Source organism: Neodiprion virginianus, chromosome 1 (genome assembly GCF_021901495.1).
Source record: "Neodiprion virginianus isolate iyNeoVirg1 chromosome 1, iyNeoVirg1.1, whole genome shotgun sequence".
Lineage (NCBI taxonomy): Eukaryota > Metazoa > Arthropoda > Insecta > Hymenoptera > Diprionidae > Neodiprion > Neodiprion virginianus.
Window position 1 is genome coordinate 4,235,058 of NC_060877.1, and position 18,364 is coordinate 4,253,421.

At 39.5% G+C, this 18,364-nt stretch overlaps 3 protein-coding genes across 8 annotated transcripts in view; 2 read left to right on the plus strand and 1 right to left on the minus strand.

Moving 5' to 3' along the window:
* Positions 1–1,031: 1,031 nt before the first annotated feature.
* LOC124296734 (E3 ubiquitin-protein ligase RNF19A-like) lies at positions 1,032–13,679 on the minus strand. 4 transcript variants are annotated; one of them, XM_046747048.1, is made up of 13 exons: positions 13,548–13,679; positions 12,304–12,549; positions 12,074–12,216; positions 11,792–11,981; positions 11,413–11,724; positions 11,165–11,309; positions 10,891–11,027; positions 10,292–10,389; positions 4,949–5,147; positions 4,647–4,830; positions 4,393–4,558; positions 3,908–4,293; positions 1,032–3,730 (listed from the first exon to the last, which is right to left on the minus strand). In XM_046747048.1, the coding sequence occupies exons 2-13, from the start codon at positions 12,461–12,463 to the stop codon at positions 2,998–3,000; spliced, it is 2,853 nt and encodes a 950-aa protein (XP_046603004.1). In that variant the 5' UTR covers positions 12,464–12,549; positions 13,548–13,679; the 3' UTR covers positions 1,032–2,997. The 4 variants fall into 4 exon arrangements, with proteins under 4 accessions (XP_046603004.1, XP_046603008.1, XP_046603005.1 ...); XM_046747052.1 differs by having other exon boundaries at positions 12,304–12,544; positions 13,548–13,678; XM_046747049.1 differs by having other exon boundaries at positions 13,450–13,678.
* LOC124296737 (uncharacterized) lies at positions 6,943–10,087 on the plus strand. The gene is made up of 2 exons (XM_046747056.1): positions 6,943–7,896; positions 8,023–10,087. Exons 1-2 carry the CDS (start codon positions 7,579–7,581, stop codon positions 8,977–8,979), a joined length of 1,275 nt encoding a protein of 424 aa, XP_046603012.1. The 5' UTR covers positions 6,943–7,578; the 3' UTR covers positions 8,980–10,087.
* Positions 13,680–14,491: 812 nt separating the features above from the next.
* The window catches only part of LOC124296738 (tetraspanin-5), an 89,808-nt gene continuing 85,935 nt past the window's right edge, over positions 14,492–18,364 (plus strand). For 2 of the 3 annotated variants that reach the window (XM_046747060.1, XM_046747058.1), the window contains exon 1: positions 14,492–15,008. In XM_046747060.1, the coding sequence (XP_046603016.1) occupies positions 14,922–15,008 (87 nt within the window). In that variant the 5' untranslated portion in view covers positions 14,492–14,921. The remainder of the gene's footprint in view (positions 15,009–18,364) is intronic. The other variant, XM_046747057.1, reaches the window with a different exon arrangement.

An 18,364-nucleotide genomic window follows, 5' to 3' on the forward strand; every position in this document is an offset into this window, starting at 1 on the left:
CATACTCCTGTTGCATGTTGGATAATCGTGCGATTATATGTTCAAATATCTATGTATAGTATATAACGGGATAGGGTGTTGTAACCTGCGATCGGTTTAACTTTATTTCTTTAAATTACTCAAATCCCACTTTTGAAATTTTATACAGTGTATAAAGTATAGGCATATAAAAGTATAAGGATTTTAGAAAATTTCATGAGCAAAATACCCCGTCCCGAATTCGTGAGTATATATATATATGTATATATATATGGAAATATCGTTAGATATTTGCCTTACTATTGCCTGTTTTTTTTTTTTTTTTTTTTTTTTTTTGCGGGATTGAAAAACGACTTTCCGATCGACTCTGAGAAAATGCAAAGATTGAAGAGAAAGAGAAAAGATAAACAAAATAAAAAATCAAGAAAAAATAAGAAAAAAAAGAAAATCAAGAAAAATTAAAATGTAGAATCATAATAAAAAAAAAATGTACTGTAATTCGTGATTTAGCAATGGTTGAGGATAAGCTGCTGTTTTCTTTTTTTTATTTTCACGTACGAATACGCCTAGCAAAACTCCATCATCGTGTACAAAAATTTCATCGAATTAATGTATGTCTGATATAATAACAATACATTTAGAAAGGTATATATGCTAATAATTCGTTGGAGCGATTTATGAAATTATAAAGTGCTCTCGCTACGCTCAACAAACTGCACAAATTTCAATATCCTATCAAACTGCGCGAAAATTCTTCACTAGTCAAAGCGTCACAATGAATCTGAAATTTATTACTCGGAGAACTAATGTTGTTTTCTATGGATAACGAACAAATGTTTCCAATCACTGATTAATACTTCTTTTCTAATCACCACGTCAATCTTAATTAAGCCTATATAAATAAAATTCAAACAATTATGTGATTCGAGTAATGCGTATAAAGATATTCTCGAGTAACCAGGAACTTATTTCAGATAATGCTTGTTTTTTTTTTTTTTTCTTTTCTTTTCTTTCTTGTTTCTACTATTTCATAAGTATAAGTATATTTATACGTATATAAATCTTAATTGTATTTCGCAAAAGATAGGCCCTCGAAATTGTTACCAACTGTTGACAATAAATTGTCGTTAGGTTGGTTTAGTTTATTTCTGTTTTTTTTTTTTTTTCATACCGTTTTAATGAATTTATTGTTTACTACTGAAAAATTACGCAACAATTTATGCAAAGGAAATTTTTTTTTTTCTAACATCCTAAGATTGTATTGGCACTTGTCCCTTAAATTTCATGTAATTCGATTCTGTTTGTAGTATTTATAGTTGAAAAATTCTGATAAATATATTCTACCTATACCAAGATTTTCAGAACTTAATACAAGAAAACATTCAATAATGTGATTGCTATCATAAATAACCGTTCTTATAAAAAATTTCTATATGGCTGCGCTACCGGGCGAGGACATAGAAGCAGAATTATCGTACATGGGTTTTTCTCACATTAAATCTATTGTAAAATTCTCTTTTACACGTGAGCAATCGAATAATTGAACGGACTTGAGACACGTTTAGAATATTTTTAGGATGAATCGAAAGTTGTTCGAATATAAGTCTTTTTGCCGTTCAACATTAGGTCGATGGTTGATTGAAAATTACGTATTAAGTAGCTATCCATCTTCAGTTTAACCGCGAGTTTTTTTTTTTGATGAAAACAATCCTCAAACTGTATTGTCGTCTTTTCCTTATATTATTCATCATCCGTTATATGCTTTTTCTTTTCCTTTGTAAATTTTTTTTTTTCTTTCTAACACCTTACTGATTTACCGAAAAACCAGAAATATGTAAACGTAATTGTGAATCTCAAAGCTTGGATGGATTGTAAAAATTAAAGAAACACAAGCAGAATATTGGATTATTTATTTTTGTTTCGAATGAAATTCTATTCTTTATATCCACCAGAAATAAAGAAATGAGAATAAAATTGTCGGATATCGAATTACGTATAATTTACAATTCGGATTTGGATTGTCAATTGGATATACAATCTAGAATGAACACAATGTCAGAGAATTTTTCTTATACAGGTGAAGTTCGTAATTTCAAAGAAATCACTGCAATTCAATTTGAACAATATCGAAACTTTGATTATACTTAAAGATCAATTTGTTGAATGAAGAAAAAATAACGGAATAGATTGAGAAACCTTCACACAAGAATAATTTCATACATTGTTGGGCAAAATGACCTAACACCAAAGGAAGTTATAGTTTAAAACTAAAAAAATATATAATCTGGCCCGTCATAAGATATTTCGGGGTGACGGAAAAGTGAATATGTGATCATTGACCAAATAGAATTTACATAAATTACAAAGGGACCTCAGATTTTAGCTTTTTAAGCATCGAAGCCCGCTGTAATATTTTCTTCTCTTCGACTGTCTTACAGTGTATATTTTACTGAATCATGTTTTTTCATTTTTCATTTGACTAGATAATGTTGAGTTTCGTTGAAGAAATGTTCAATTCCTTACTCACACTTGTGTCAAATCGTTGCAAATTACGATTATCGCTGATAGTTACAAACATTAACACGCATAGAACGTTCCTACTATACATCTGCATTTTGATTTTACGCAATACACCGAAAAAAATTTCAGAGAGTTGAGAGTGAAGGCGCCTTGCTTGTGCAAAAGTCGTCATGAGTTACTCAAGCACCGCGGATCGCGATTAATTCTTCTTGGTATAACATATCGACTTGTCGTTACTGATTAAATCTGCTCGTGTAAACGTCGAAAATGCTGTTTATTTGCGTATCACGATTTTTCGGTTTCACGAAGCGGATAACAACTCAACATGTAATTGTAATCAAAATCATCATCCATGTGTACATACTTACATATCCGACGCACATATCAGAATACCAGGAATGCATGTTCCGCAAATTCATTTTCATTCGCATCCTAAGGCATGTCGCAGGGTATTAAGCACAACTATAAACGTAACTCTCATCTTACCGTAATTTCATTTCAGCAATGAGAATTATCCTCCTTGATACGAACATTGTCATTTTCGCAATAACTTTGCCTGAGTTGGTAATGGGATGCTATTGGGCAAGATTTCTCCACTTCGAGAACATGGCCATGTTTCGACGCAACGGGGCAAATAATTTTTTCATCCATTACATTGGCTGGTTGCGATGCAATTGCCGGTTGTCTTTCTTTGTCTATTATATGATTGTATTTTGTTGCTATTTTCGGTTCTTCAATTTCTATCTGCATTGGTCGCGTTGCTATCGAAGGTATCTCTTCTGTTACAACGTGATTTGGTCGCGACGCAATTTCTGGCACTTCCACATCTGGCAGGGGGGGTGATATCGACGCCATACAAGGCGTCTCCTCCTTAGTGACATGGTACGATCGCTGAGGAAGTTCTGGCACTTCCACATCTGGCAGGGGGGTTGATATCGACGCCATAGGAGGCGTCTCCTCTTTAATGACATGGTGCAATCGCTGAGGAATTCCTGCTACTTCAACATCGGCACTATGTGTCGGTCGTGATGCGATTAAAGTCTTTGCTTCTTTGACACCGCGATTTTGTCGCTTCTCTATGGGACAAGGTTCTTCTATCACAGGCAGTCGCTTTTCTCTTTCAAAAGTTGAACCATTATGAAAGAACACGCTGCGCAAAGTAGCAACGTTTACCCTCTCCCTTGGGTGATCTTCTGCCGCAGCATCGACGTTAGAATCATTGTTGGAGGATCTGAAGGGGTAAAATTAATTTACTGTGAGATGAGAACCAGTAAAATTTGTACTTTGTTAAATTCATGAAAGAAGGAAAATTTCAATTTCAGCATCCAAAATACATCTCCTCACAGGGAAGACCGGATTCACCTCGATCATGGCTATGAAAGCAAACTTGGCAAAACGAGCAAGTTACCTTGGATTCGACGGAGATCTCGACGCTATTTCAATTTCCTGATCGTGGTCCTTATTTCGCTTACGCCTTCCCGGACCTCGATTCCCTGTGTTGCAGCTACTGCTGGGACCAGCCTCTTGGTCAGCTTCAATAAAACTAACGTGATCATCGAAACGAACCCTTTCTGATCCTCCATCCTCACCGCAAGTAGTCCAGCTACTGGAGTCACTGAGTTGACGGTCAAGAATCGGCCTGCGGCGCGCGCGTTTGGCTAAACCAGATGCAAGCTCCTCCAAGGAACTGAGAGAAGCGGCTTGTCCGGCCGTATCGACATGGTTTTCTGCCGTAGTACCAGCTTCCGGATCACCGTCAGTATTACGTACACCACTTGCCGTTCCAGTGTCAACCTAAATTTGATAAAATTCGGTGGTAACATGCTCACCACGGGGAAGTATGTCTTTTAGAAAAAAAAAAAAAAACATGTCGTCGAACGCAGTTTAAATTACCTTGAAATTTAAAACTGAGCCAGCCAGGGCCCTCGTAGAAGCTGCACCATCGTCTGGAGCGATAGAAGCATTGACAGACTTTTCAGACAGGCTAGTGGCGGCTGATGCAGTTTCGCTACTGAGACTGAATCTTTGCGTAGATGCTACGTCGGCCTGAACTTCCAGTCTATTCACGAAAAGTCGAAGTGACAGATTTTAGATTAGATTTAAGATAGAGCTAATGTTTTTAATGAAATATCAGAGGTTGTTAATACCTCTGGCCACCAGGCAAGAGTGTCGATGCTATACTGGCAGCAAGACTGGCACCTGCCGATACTATATAGTTGTACGTTGCTACATCTTGATCGTTTAATTGACTGCCGCTACCCAGAGATAATGACGCTTCTCCGATCGAGGGGTTCGCACCTCTGTGACTGGCAGCGTCTATCGATGATGCGTCTGGAATAAACATCTGAATTATTTTTTTATAATCTTTCACCGAAATTGAATACGTGGTATCACTCTTGACAATTTGGCCAGTATAAAGTACGCAAGTATCTCAACTTTAATTATATACCTCCGGTATTCTTGTTGCCAAATGCTCCCATCAGCTCATTTTCATCGTCGAAATCGAACCTGACGCCTGCGCCATTTGTTGAAACTCCACAACCTCCGCTTCGGCAAAGAGACACGGGAACAACTCCGTAAACATAGAACAAAAGTATAGGAACCCCGATACCCACTGCCAGTCCAGCCAACACTGGCGATACTAGGACCTGAAATTATAAAATAATGATGTGATCAAGTCTCGAGATTTAAAAGATTAGTCGATAAAACCCTGTGTATAAATGCAACGGATTGTTTTGAAATATATTACATTTAAAGTGAAAAAAATGAATCGCGAAAATATTGTTGAGAAAAGACGAATATGTGTGTCCACTCACAACTTAAGTTATTTAGTCAAATACACTACGATTTTCATGAAATATCGTTATTCTATCATTAAAGACTTTGTTTTTATATAGTCTCGTTCTTGTTTTTAATGAAAATTTTTACGATGTGTAATAAAATCCAATAAGCGTTCGAGCCAACGGTAACGATTTACTCGTCAGATCGGAGGTAAAAAATTCCGTATGAACTGCTTCGATTTCGTATATTTAAACTGTTGACAAGTTGCTGTTAATTGTGATAATACGTAATTAAACGTGAGTGGAATAACAGTGTAAGCCTACATTTGCTTCGCCAATCGATTTTCAAACATTATCATGATTATTTGTTTTCTTCAATCAAATACGATCCAATAACCAGCTCAAATGAATCTCTCCGTTTAATTTGTACGTCAAATTTTTATGTGAAATACAATGCGAAATAAGATCGCGGCTCAACCTACAATATTACGAAATCTGGATTGATAAAAGCAAAAAATTTGGGTGGAAAAAACAAAATTAACAGAAGCTTCAAAACTAATACCAGTCGATATAGTGAGAGTACCTACACCATTATTGTCGTCTCAATATTAATTAGTCACAGTCAATAGTGAAAGCAGACTTTTTTGGAAAATTATTAGTAAATAAACAGTTAAAAAAAAAAAAAACGCCCAAGATAATTTGTCAAGATCGGTGATTCGCACTGTGGTGATTATTTTTACGCAATGTGATAAAACAATGGCAAAAAAAAAATCCTGGAATATTTTATAATTAATTATAAGGAGGCTTCTAACTTTCCGGGTATTTATATTCTCAATAAAAAATTGAGCGATCGTATAATATTTCATTAGCGATTGAATGTCTATTGATTCATTATATTGTAATCCGAATTCAAAAGTTCATATTAGATAAGAATCTTAGCCCTGATAACGTACCTAGTAACAAGATAACAAGAGATCAAGCATCGCGGGATATATATTAATCATTATTGATTATTATTTATTTACCAGCAAAATATAGTAGTAGGAAACATAAGAATGCACCTGTATAAGTATTGAGAAAAAAGAGATTGAAAAATGTGCTAATATTTTCAAGAAATCTCGAGCACAATCCTGTGAAAGGGACATTTTTCTACTGAATGAACTTAGAAAATCATAGGTGGTCTGTAGGGTTTTGGGGTCACTGATTACGATTCTGGAATCAGAATAAGGATTTTCAAAATGGCGGTAATTTTCTGAAATTTCTAACATTTGTTTATGAAAAAAATGAAGGTAAGGATAATTCTGAAAAAAATATATACCATAAAATTGTGTATGAAAAATGCGCAAAAAAAAATTACAGAGCATGGGCTGTCTAAGTTACAAAGGAAAACGAGTTTTTTCACGTCAGTTATTTATAAAAAAAACATGTAAATAAATAAATTATAACGACTTAGGCATCCAAGAGTCCAAAAAGTGTTTATGTGTATATAAAAGTTGCAAAAATATATTAAGATATGGGGGAAAAAAAAAAACCGAGATCGAACAGGTGGTACGTATATGTATACGTCCCACTGCCCCTCAAAGGGTTAAGAGCAGGATCTGAGAGGGTATATATATAATATATAAAACGGAGGAACGAACAAAGGGGCGTATATATAACGATTCGTTATCCCAGCATCAACTCGGGGTCAATTTTTCGTCATAGAAATCCCGGTGGACGCGGTGGAGACGGCGACGAGATGCGGCGCGGGAAAGAGGATATTGATTGAGACGAGGAGTCCGCGCACAGACCCGCCCTTGGTGACGCGGCTGCGTTATCGTAAGGGTGGAGGAAGTGCGCCTCGAAGCGGCGTTGTGGCTGTGCGATTATATATGCGTGTGGAAAACGCGAACCCGGCGCCGACGGAGAAATGCAGACACCGCGAGTGCGGTCCCTGGATGCGTGTTAACGCGTCGCAGTTAAGCCGAGGATTTTGGTAAGCCGGTGATCGAGCCTTGTCGAACGAATCGTAAGTACTTAAACCGGTGATTGCAACTGGAGAAGAAGTGGCGGAATCCAAGTTTACCGATGTAATCGGCTCGAAATCATCCGCGTCCATCCTCGTCGGGGCTTGTTCCAAGTAAAATCTCCGCATTTGGAGCCGATGGCTCCAAGGGAAATGTTAGAGTGTGATCAGCGGTTTGTTTCGTGAAGACGTAGTACGAAACCGATTCTTGGCGGAGGTACCGTTTTGGGTCTGTAAGAAGGGAGGATAACCGGGAGAGACTGTTTCCGGAAGTGCAGGTGTTGCGACGTCGCGATGTCGGACAGCGAGGACACCGACGAATCCGTCGGGGAGTGGCCCGTGACCAAGGAGTGGCTCGAAGAATTACTCACGGTCCATCACGGCGAGGGGTCGCAGGTTTCCGTCGACGATTTCACCGTCAGACCCGGATGCGCCGCAGGCGACAGCGTCCTCAGCGACATCCTCGCTGTCTCGGTCGAGTATCGTTTGAAGCCGGAAAACACGCGGTGCGAGCTCAGCGTTATCGTTAAACTTTTGCCCCAGGATCCGTTCAGTCGATTCTTCGTGACCGAGGCTCAATTCGATCTTCGAGAGATCAAATTTTACACCCAGGTAATCTTGGCTACTCCTCTTCAATTATCAGAATCTATTTTATTTGTAGCATCGTTTGTGTGAAAACCGTTGCCGTCGTGTTCAGACCTCTGAAATCACGACTCAGTCATTGGGTATTCCGTGCAGGTTGTTCCGGAGCTGGAAGCTTTCCAGAAGAAACAATTAGCCGGGGAAGAAGAAGGGAGCGGAGTCCAACTCCCCGAATTGCCAATACCTGCCTGTGTTCATGCTCACTACAGTCCAGCGGGAGGGACTGAAGAGAGTCCGGAGCCTCCGGAGTCCTTTTTGGTATTAGAAAATCTTCGACCTCGTGGTTTTGAGGGAGCTGAATTTTCCCGAGGACTAACCCTTAGGCAGGCCGAAGCTGCGCTGACGGCTGTTGCTCGACTCCACGCTTTGTCATTGGCGATCAAAGTCAAGGAAGGAAGATCGCTCTCCGAGCGCTACACGTTCTTGTTTCAAACAGCCAGAGCTACGGACTCTTACCAGCAGCTCGTTGAGCGAGGATTGCCCCAGCTTGCTCGATTCCTTGAGAGAAGACCGGGCCTCGAAGCTGTGCTCGAAGCTCTTCTGGCTCTGCGTCCTCGCACCAAGGAAATTATTGCAGCTCTTCTTGCACCCGAAGGTCCGTTGGCTCTGATAACTCACACGGATTTTTGGTGCAATAATTTACTCTTCAGAGACACGGAGAATGGTGTATGCGAGTGCGCCATACTCGATTGGCAAATGGTCACTTACAGCAGACCGACAAACGACGTAGCTCTACTGCTGGTCAGCTCCGTTCCTACGGAACTCAGACGCAGGCACACCGAATCACTTTTGGACAGATACTGGGCCGTTTTAACAAGTAATTGCAGCGGTCTTGGTTTGGACATTCCAAAAGATCTGGATTACAGTAGAGCTGACTTGAGTCGGGATTATAGGCGATCTTTGCTTTTGGCTCTTTTACTCTGTATAGGATCGGTAGACGTAGCTTTAGGCGATCCCCTCACCGAACAGCGGCTCATAGATGTGTTAGAAGATCTCCATAACGACGGTATACTATCGGGAGAGTCTATTGAAATAAATCCATCGGTTCAGTGATCCTCGAGCGGTTCTTAAAATGTATTGTTTGAAATCTGTCCATTTTTGTGTTCCGCAAAGTGATCCGTAACAGTGGAGTCATTCAGTTGAGCAGTAAGGGAGAGAAACTAATGGAATATTTAAACAACCCGCAATCTGATTTTAATATTCAAAATTAAGCCATTCATTTAACACAACTGGAAGATATTTCCTTGTTGCTTTTTTTATGCTTGTGATGTTAAAGGAGAATTGGTGATGAAATTATCGCGTAGATTAATCAATTAATTATTATAAGCTAGTGATAATATAATAAAAATCAAAGCATCATAGGGCTCGTAAGCCCGGCAGCTTCCAAAGTCCAGAACTTTTTTGATACTGATGAAGCAATTCGATACGACATTATTTCTCAGCGATATCAATCTGAAAGTAGGTCACTACTAGTGTGTGCGTCGAGAGTATCGAGTTATATTTAACTTCAATTAATTTGGATTGATAATGTATCAAGCAAATATCTAAATTTGAATACTATTGATAACGTAAAGATCAAAATATTATGAATTTTCGATTCAAGAATAATGATAGTTTACTGATATTACCGTGGCTTTTGCATCATTACCCTGTTACGATCGCTTACAACGCACATTTCTACTGATATAATTGTGTGATATTAAGTTTAATAAATACTTCAAAGCCTGGTAAGCTGCTCAGTGTATATTCGTGTTATTTTTGCGTGTCCCGAATTACGTCATTCCATAGAGTCGAATTATCTCTCAAACTAATGTCTTGCACAAATATTTACCAAACATTAGCAAGCAACTGAAAAAATAATTTTGAACTATCCGTTTTGAGTTTATCCTTATTGCTGTTAAAAATAATTCTTTGCACTTAGCTTCATTATTGAGAATTGTTGAAGGAATGCAAATTTAGCAACACTTGGAAAGAAATAAAATATTAAAGAGTCGCTAAATGATTAACACAGCATTTGCGTTATTCTGTGTAAATATTTTTAAGAAGCAACAAGTCTGTTTTCCCCTGTGATCGTAATCATTTTACTCTCTTTCTTGCGCCATTAACTGCCCTATCAAATGTCAATGTTAGCACCTATTTTGCAATAAAGAATTGAAAAATATAATGAAGTTTTTCCTACCAGGATAAAAATTGCAATGTGCATTTGGCTTATGTCAATGTGAAAAATGTTCCTGACGGTAAATATTAATGATTAAAAGCTCTCAAAGTTAATGTATCAAGTGATAACCAATCCTGGTACAGGAAAAAAAGCATCTGGACTACTAGATAATCTAAATAGTTGTTACGTAAGATTTGTATGACTCACCGACGCAGTTACACCTCCTGCGATGAAGGCATTTCTCTTGTGTTTGTTTGCGTTTTCGTACCTCGTGTAGAGCTTCCTTCCCACCCAAACGGGGATTCCTGGAAGAAACAGCGTCGTCTGAGTTTATTTTCGTAAAAAAAAAAAAAAAAAAACGGCCGTGCCACATTGCCCCAAGAAATTGAATAATTCAATCAGAGCAAAGGAACGAGTTTCAGGTCAATGCGATCGTTAAAAATAATAAAAATAATCTACAATGAAAGTTTCGACTAAACCGATGACTGCCTGCAGCAATACCTGCCAGGCATGGAGATTCCCTAAAATCGCTTAATACTCTATTTTCTCTTGTAGCGGTTCTCAACCACTTTCACAATTCACTTGGCTGATGGTCAGAGAACGCTACTCCATTTTCCAGAAAGTCATTAGCTAGAGATCGTAAACAGATCTTAAGCTCTTATGGCAAATAATGATTGTTATGCTGGAAAACTAAAGTTACTTGTTATTTCCTTGAAGTATACAGTGCGTGACGTCAATGACGTCAGTTTCAACCGGCTATACTATTATTATTAGATTGAAAAATTACAACGTTCAAACGTGATTACCTATAATCATGGCAGGCACTGCAATACCAGCAACAAGACCAATACCGACCGGAGCTCCAACCAGAGTTCCAAGTTGCCAGAGGATTTTCTTTTTTCTTGACCAAGGCTTTTTACCCCAAAACGTGCATCCAGACGGGCTATGATTTAGAAAAACGATTAAATGCTTAAACACAAAAATAATATCGGTCATTTTGATATAACATATGTATTGATATAGTCTTTTCGAATTTAACTGAATACGTCCTTGATCGATAAAAAAAGAGAAAAGTGTTACCTGAGATAATGAAGGTCACTGATTTCTTTCATACATAACCAACAAAACTCAGCGCCACAGACGGCACAAGTCATGTGATTACAACTGCCGTCGTCCATTTTTACAATCAGTACTTGACATCTGGGACACGGCTTGATATCGTCTCCTAACAAAAACAGATTTCCAAACCGTTGCATTTTGTAAGTTCAGTAAGTCGCAATTCAATTTTTGCAGATCGTAGATCTGATATATTGAAAAGAAATACTCACTGTGTTGCGAGTCACTTTGACTAAAGCTGAGAGATGAGCTACGGTCGTAGTATTGAGATCTTTGCGCTCTAGCTGCGTCACAAGTTTGATTAGGATGCCATTTGGCTTTACAGTGGTAGCAAAAGTATGAATCACACCCAAGTCGTTCGCATCGTAGTTTAGGACAGGAGGCACAGCCAGTGGCAATAACGGCAAAGCTACAATCCGGTGCAGGGCACCACCTGGTATCTGGTTCAACGGCCAAAACTCTTCGCACCATGAAATCTTCGTACTTTTCAAACTGAGCTTGATCGTTCAGGATCATTCGTATATCTGTTGGCAAGCAAATAGTCGAGGTTCGTTAGTACTACTCGGTGTACGTACTTTTCATCTAACTTACCGTTGGGATGCAAAAGTTCAGAGCATTCAGGACAGGCAATATTGACTCTGGATTCCGATATTTCAACCTTAAGATATTGCTGGTAGCAGTCATAGCAGCTTTGATGATCGCAAGACTGAACGACAGGGAAAGACTCGGCAGAAAGCTCGGCTAAGCACAGGGGACACTCCATCAAGCCGTTTTCAAGGCTCTAAAAACATCGAGAAAGTTTTTTAACATTAAAAAATTTCGCCAGCGGTAACTAATAAGCGGAGAAGAAATAGGAAAAACAAATCGACATACCGTTCCTGCATTAGTGGGAACAGAGCTTTTGCTCGTGACATACTGCATGTCTATCGTGTGTGACTGCGGCTGGCTGGAAACACTGGTTCCGCGCGTTTCACCTTTTTCTACATCTCCTGTTCTTCCGTCAACTGCATCTTTAGCTAAAGGTGTATTCGATAAGTGTTTGTTAAGTGTGAGAAACTTGCTACTGATTAAATGAATACAGATGTTGTTCTTAATGAGCAAACCTTTAGCTGTGCGATTGCTAGAACTCGACGCGCGGGCAAAGCGTCGTCCAAGAAGCGGGCTGGAGTATAATAGTCTTCGTAAAGAAAAGCGTGGCAGTAATCTTCGAGGTCTGGACGCAGCTCCATTACACCCACCTCCATTTTCAACTTCTTTACGCATATTATGGTTTTCGTATATATTTGTTACAAGGATTCCATACTATTTCCAGATGTGTTATGAAGTATCGGTTTAGATCACTACCTGTCCTGAAATAACAAGTTTTATTATCATTCTTATTGTCAATGGTATTTTGTCAGATGTTAGTAAAGCAATGGAACTAGTCAATACCTCTCGGGATGTATTTATTACCCAGCTATTTGTTGTCCGTTACAGATTACAGAAAAAATGTCTAAGTACTTGAATATTTATTTTCGTTTTTATCCGCAACGTTCAACCAATGGAACAGGTTGATTTGCATACCGGACCTTATGGAGTAGCTATCAATAAAGATTTGGTGGACAAAGTAAAGATGAGTTGACTATGTTTAAGGTAGAAAAAAAGAAACGCTAAACTTGAGCAATAACAGGTTATGCAAAAACATGGAGTAATATACTCAACGGAAATACCATGTCCAAACATCTTTGAATGCAAATTCAATATTTCAAGAATCACAAAATTTTATTTTCTACCGTTAGAACGTCAATGTAATATTAAATACTTTTCGAAAATACGAAGGGAGGGAAGTGTTATCAGTCAAGGTCAGATTTCTACAGCTCGAATAATAACGTAATAAAATACTCTAACCTCCACCAAGTGAAAGAATGATGAAACATAATAAAAGTAAGGGAAAATGAAATCGTATTACGAGATGCAACCGGAGTTGAGCATCTGTTTGTTCCAGGAATGCGTAAATGAGTCATCAGGTATCAGAATCGCCATGTCGCACAATTCCGACGAATAAGTTACAGGATTAAAAGTGATCGTCATTAATAGTATATACGAGATATGGCATTATTAAGGTTTTCCGACGACAATAGGATATTTTATAAGCATGTATGCATGTACACAGGCGCGGTGTACGTGACACCGAGTAAACCGAGATACGTAACTGATTCGCCTGTGTTAGTTAGCTGCTCAGCGACGACAAGTTTTCACTTTAAACTCACCGCAGCGGCGGTCAAGTTTGTCCCCCGAATTGGTGTATCAGTTGAAGCGTAGTTTGATGAACTATTTTGAGAAATAAAATGTCGAAAATTCTACGAACCTCGGTGGTATTCAACGAATTTTGTTGGTTAAGATCCCCCTCGCCTGTCACAACAGCTGAGTGCTTTCCCCACGAGCCGTGTTGACGATCTTATAGTAGACTGGAAACTGCGTCGTCGACTCGATTCTCCAGGCACCGTGTTGCGCATGTCAAGAACGGAGCGTTGATCTAACTATCCGCGTGTATTCGAGCTAACCAAGAAGCATCCACCTCTCACAATTTCAATCCGCCAATCGTCAGCCAAGGTTCAAACATACATTTGCATCATTTGCATATTGGCTAACAGCTTCGAAGATATTGTTTTGTCAACGAAATAAGACGTTCGTAAGGAAGGTGTTCAACACGCCATTCACGAGATCAAATTTTGTAGGTTAGCATGAAATTTAAAAAAATCTAGCAGATTCTCATTTGTTTAGCTTAACCGTCCTATCACTTGAAGTTAACATCTTATGGTTGAACAAACGCTCATTCGCAGTCGATTACATCGCACCCCGAGACAAAACAATTAAACAAACTCCATTGAACGTTATCATTGTTCAAACTGAAATCAAGCCGTGTAAATTCGTACGGATGCAGATAAAACAGGTCATATTTCTACCCAAAAATTATACCGCGCTCAAAGTAAACAGAAATCAAAAAATTAAAGCATTTGACGATAATGAGCTCGAAGTAAGGGACAAAAACAAGTCGAAACTCGATAAAGAAACTAGTTCCATTCCACGCAAACCGAGGGATAACGCGGAGCGCGAAATAAGAAATCAAAGGCGTCAACATTCCGTTAGTCACGGGATCGTCGGAGCATGCGCAGTGGGCGAATGCTCAGTCGGGATTCGGGGTTGCAGCGTGCGAGTCGATTCGGTTTGACGGAAGGAGCGGAGAAGTGGGGGAGGGGTGTTGGGGGGGGGATCCGGGTCCCCGGCAGATTCCGACGCAACGGCAAGCAACGGAGCCGTCCGGCAGTCAGAACTCAGCGTGCGAAGTGAGGGGACGATGTCAGAGGTCGGAATCGCGGTGCGTTACGGCGTCGTGATCAGCTGATCGACTGCCGGGACGACGACCAACCCCCTCGGCGTTCGGCCTTAAAGGGATATTCGCGTAGGAATATCGCGCGCATACGCGAGGCCAAGTAATAATCCGGCATCGTATCCATCCGAAGGGCTTTGTGATCGTCGAAGTGCGCGTCGTTTTCCCGTCCGAAGAAGCTGCTCGCCGCGAACCACCCACGACCCCCGCAGAGCGTGTTGTGTGAAATCTGTGCCTGTGCTCTCGTGTCGTCGCCCCGTTAATTCCGAATTCCCTAATTTCCGAATTGGAAAATCCCCGTGTGCTCGCCACCGCCTCTGATATATATCATTCATAATTAATGTGTCAAACATGCCTGTGCGGAAGTACAGAAGGGATACTAGTGAAGTTAGCTGCTGTCTGAAATACGTTATATTTGGATTTAACGTCATGTTCTGGGTGAGTTTTTATCGTTTTTATTATCTCGTTTTCAACCCGCTGCTCAATTCACCCTGCTGCTGTGTATGTCGTCGTGCACGCTGACTTTCACTTGTTTGTACTGTCACGTTTGTGAAACCGCGAGACCTGTAGATAAGTTATCAATTGAGTGCTGTTTATGCAGTTTGCATATCGTTGCACTCATCGTGTCCTGCGTAAGGTTGTTAAAACATGGTTAAAACCCGATCACCCGCATCTTTTGTCGTTGTGCTTCGACCAGACGTCCGTCCGCTGAATGTACGCAGACCGTAATGCCGGCATCGTGTTGAAGATGGTAACGTTATCGCAACGAATTATGACGATGAAAAATCGTTGTTTCGCTACTATGGAATTGTTTGAAATCCAGTAAACAGTAATAAAACAAGAGATACTTATATTTTGAAATCTTAGTTCCTTGAGTCATCGTAAAACAAAGAAAATGGTGCATCTTTTTCCGATGTTTCGTTACGATAACGTTGCAAACTTCAACATCCTGATTCTGCAGCATTCAACAAACAATCGATGTGAAGGCTGGCGGTGTCCTTGTGCATACGTTCACACGCATCTGTGCGCGGTACCGTGATTCATAGGTTTTTAAATTGGCGAACGGTTCTCGTTTGCATTAGTATAATCTTGGTGTGAAGTAGTGATTTACGCCGTTTAACGCCTCAGATTAGCGCCTCCAACTTGCAAACGATTTGACAATAGCAGCCAGGTATTTCTTTACGTATTTTAACGGTCAGCTGATCGAACGACGACAACAACGACCGCGGACCAGGTAGAAGGTGGGGGAAAATCCTTTTTCCAGCAGCAAATGAATGCTCTAATCTATGAATGCGAGGACATGTAGCAAAGAGCTCACTTCGCGTTGCTACAGCATTAGGATTTCAGACACATCTAGAGTTAATTGACCTTGTTTTTAGTTAGTTAGCTTGAATTTTCGATGATGGAGTATATTTCACATTTGGGTGCTTAAAGGGAAGTCGCTTACACATTTATGATAGAACAAAGACAGAGTCACGTGTTACAGTAAACTGCGAGCTCGACGATAATTTGGACAATGAGAGATATAATTCAGACTGAAAGAATTTTGGCAAGCCGATAATTTAAGAAAATTTAAAAATCACGCGATTTCTATCAGTTAGTAAAATTTTCGTTTTATTTTTGGTTGCGCTTGGGCGAAACTCCTCTCGATAGGAGATCCCTAACTTTGACGTATAGCAAAAGGGTCGGCACTTTTCTCTTTTACAAAAATATTATATTGTCATCGTAACTGCAGATAATTTTGTTAAATTGTATCGACATATCAAGCACGATTCATAAAACGAAACAATTCTTAAATTCAATTCACAAACGTGGGGAAAATTAATTATTATCTTTCTAAAAAATTTCTTACAAAATTTTTTATGCACGTTTGCGTTTGCAAATACATGTATAAATTCACAACCACATACGTATTATTTGGATTCACGTAACAAAGCATAAGAAAACGAAACAAACGTATAAGAAAAGAATATTGATTCACACGAATAAATGAATGATCGCAAAGGGTTTTTCGTTGCGGTCACTGTCGCGTGAGTATGTTTTTTATTTATGCTTCACCTCGACGATAAAACTGCACACGGGCAACACGGTTTCGCGTACATTTGAAATATTTATCGCCGGCATTCCGTCGGTGCCTCTCTCATCCCCCCCCCCCCCCCCCCCCCCCACCTCTTCTTTCTCTTTTTGTTTTCTATTTTCATATCCAGAATCGGATGTACCGTGAAGCTGGGATATTCATTTTTATACATATACCATACGTATAAAATTCCCGATAGTATTCGGAGAATTTTTAATATGAGCAACGGCGTTGAATACTTACAATATAAAACGACGATCGTTCGTTGGATGCTTTCCAGCGTCCGGTGCTCGAAGATTGTCTGCAGGTGGTAGTAATATTAAAGGAATTATTTAAATGGTTTTTTAGCCGCAATTCTCTTGGGTGGGGGTAAAAATGTAGAAAAATCAAATAAAAATAGAAGGGTAAATATTATCAAATTTTTAAAGAAATGGAAATTTAAAGATTTAGACAGTCGAAGTGTGTAGAAATTAAGAAATAGAAGGGTTAGAATTTGGAATTACAAACTGTAGAATTCGCCGAATTTGTCTCAATAATATAGAATCGTGTAAAGATTCTAGATTTTACCATTCTATGTTTTGACCTTTCTATATTTGATATTTCTGTATACTTTCGGCTTTGTATATTTTTAATTTTCTATACTTGTAGACTATATATTTTCATAATTGTACGAATTAGATCTCGATCCTTCTATACGGATCAGCTATTTCGTATTTTTACTTCCACCCAATTTCATCTCTTCCTTTATTTCTCTCACCTTCACCTTCTTCTTCTTCATCTCTGGCTTTCCGATGCAGCTAAATTTGAAGGTTTTACAACGGAGACAGAAATAAGAATACCTACGTGGCATTAATTTGTTTCCTCCGCAGAATATTGAAGCCAAAATACGTAGTACGTGATATCACAGCTCACCGAGTGCGAACCTGTAAAGACAACGACTACCGTCCGCTGTATCTCATTGTGAATCTACGATATCTTCCTCCTCCACCTCCTCCTCTTCTTCCCTCTTTTCTCCTCACCCAGCAGCAGCAGCAGCAGCAGCAGCAGCAACAAAGCCTGTGAGATCTTTGAGAGACGAGCCGAATCCGTTCACCGCGCTTTCTACATGGCTGAGTTGAGGCGGGCGATTGGCCTTGCCGATGTGATCCGTGCTATGCGACACACAATGCCTCAGAGTCGAGATTTGGCCGCGAGATAGAGGAGAGGAGGAGAGAGGAGGAGCTACACAATTTTGCAGACTTATCTCGAACCGCCTCACCTTATTTCCTTGACTCGAATTCACCTTACTTTGCGTATTCCCATTCCAATTTCCATCGATCATATTTCACACGGTCGGAATTATAATCCTGTTACGTGTCGCGTAGACCTGCGATTATTCTATAAAACAAATTATTGGAACAGTAGTAACGATTTAAAATTGATTTGGCAAATGATGCCAAAAAGATAGAGAGAGAGAGAGGGGGGGGGGGGGGGGAGGGGAGGGGAACCATCGCTGTTGTCTAGAAAGTTTCTTTAAAACATTTTCTTACGCAATTGTACTCGAATTTAATTGATTATTACTCTGGGACCGATTGTTACGAGTTGCGGTTATTCTCTCGACGACGTCAATGAAAAAACGAAGAAAAAGTAGAAGAAGAAGAAGAGATTTGTGCAGCTCGCGTGTTACCCGGTTGTTGCTCGGCTTCGCTGCATCATCTTATTGTAATAGTTATACTAT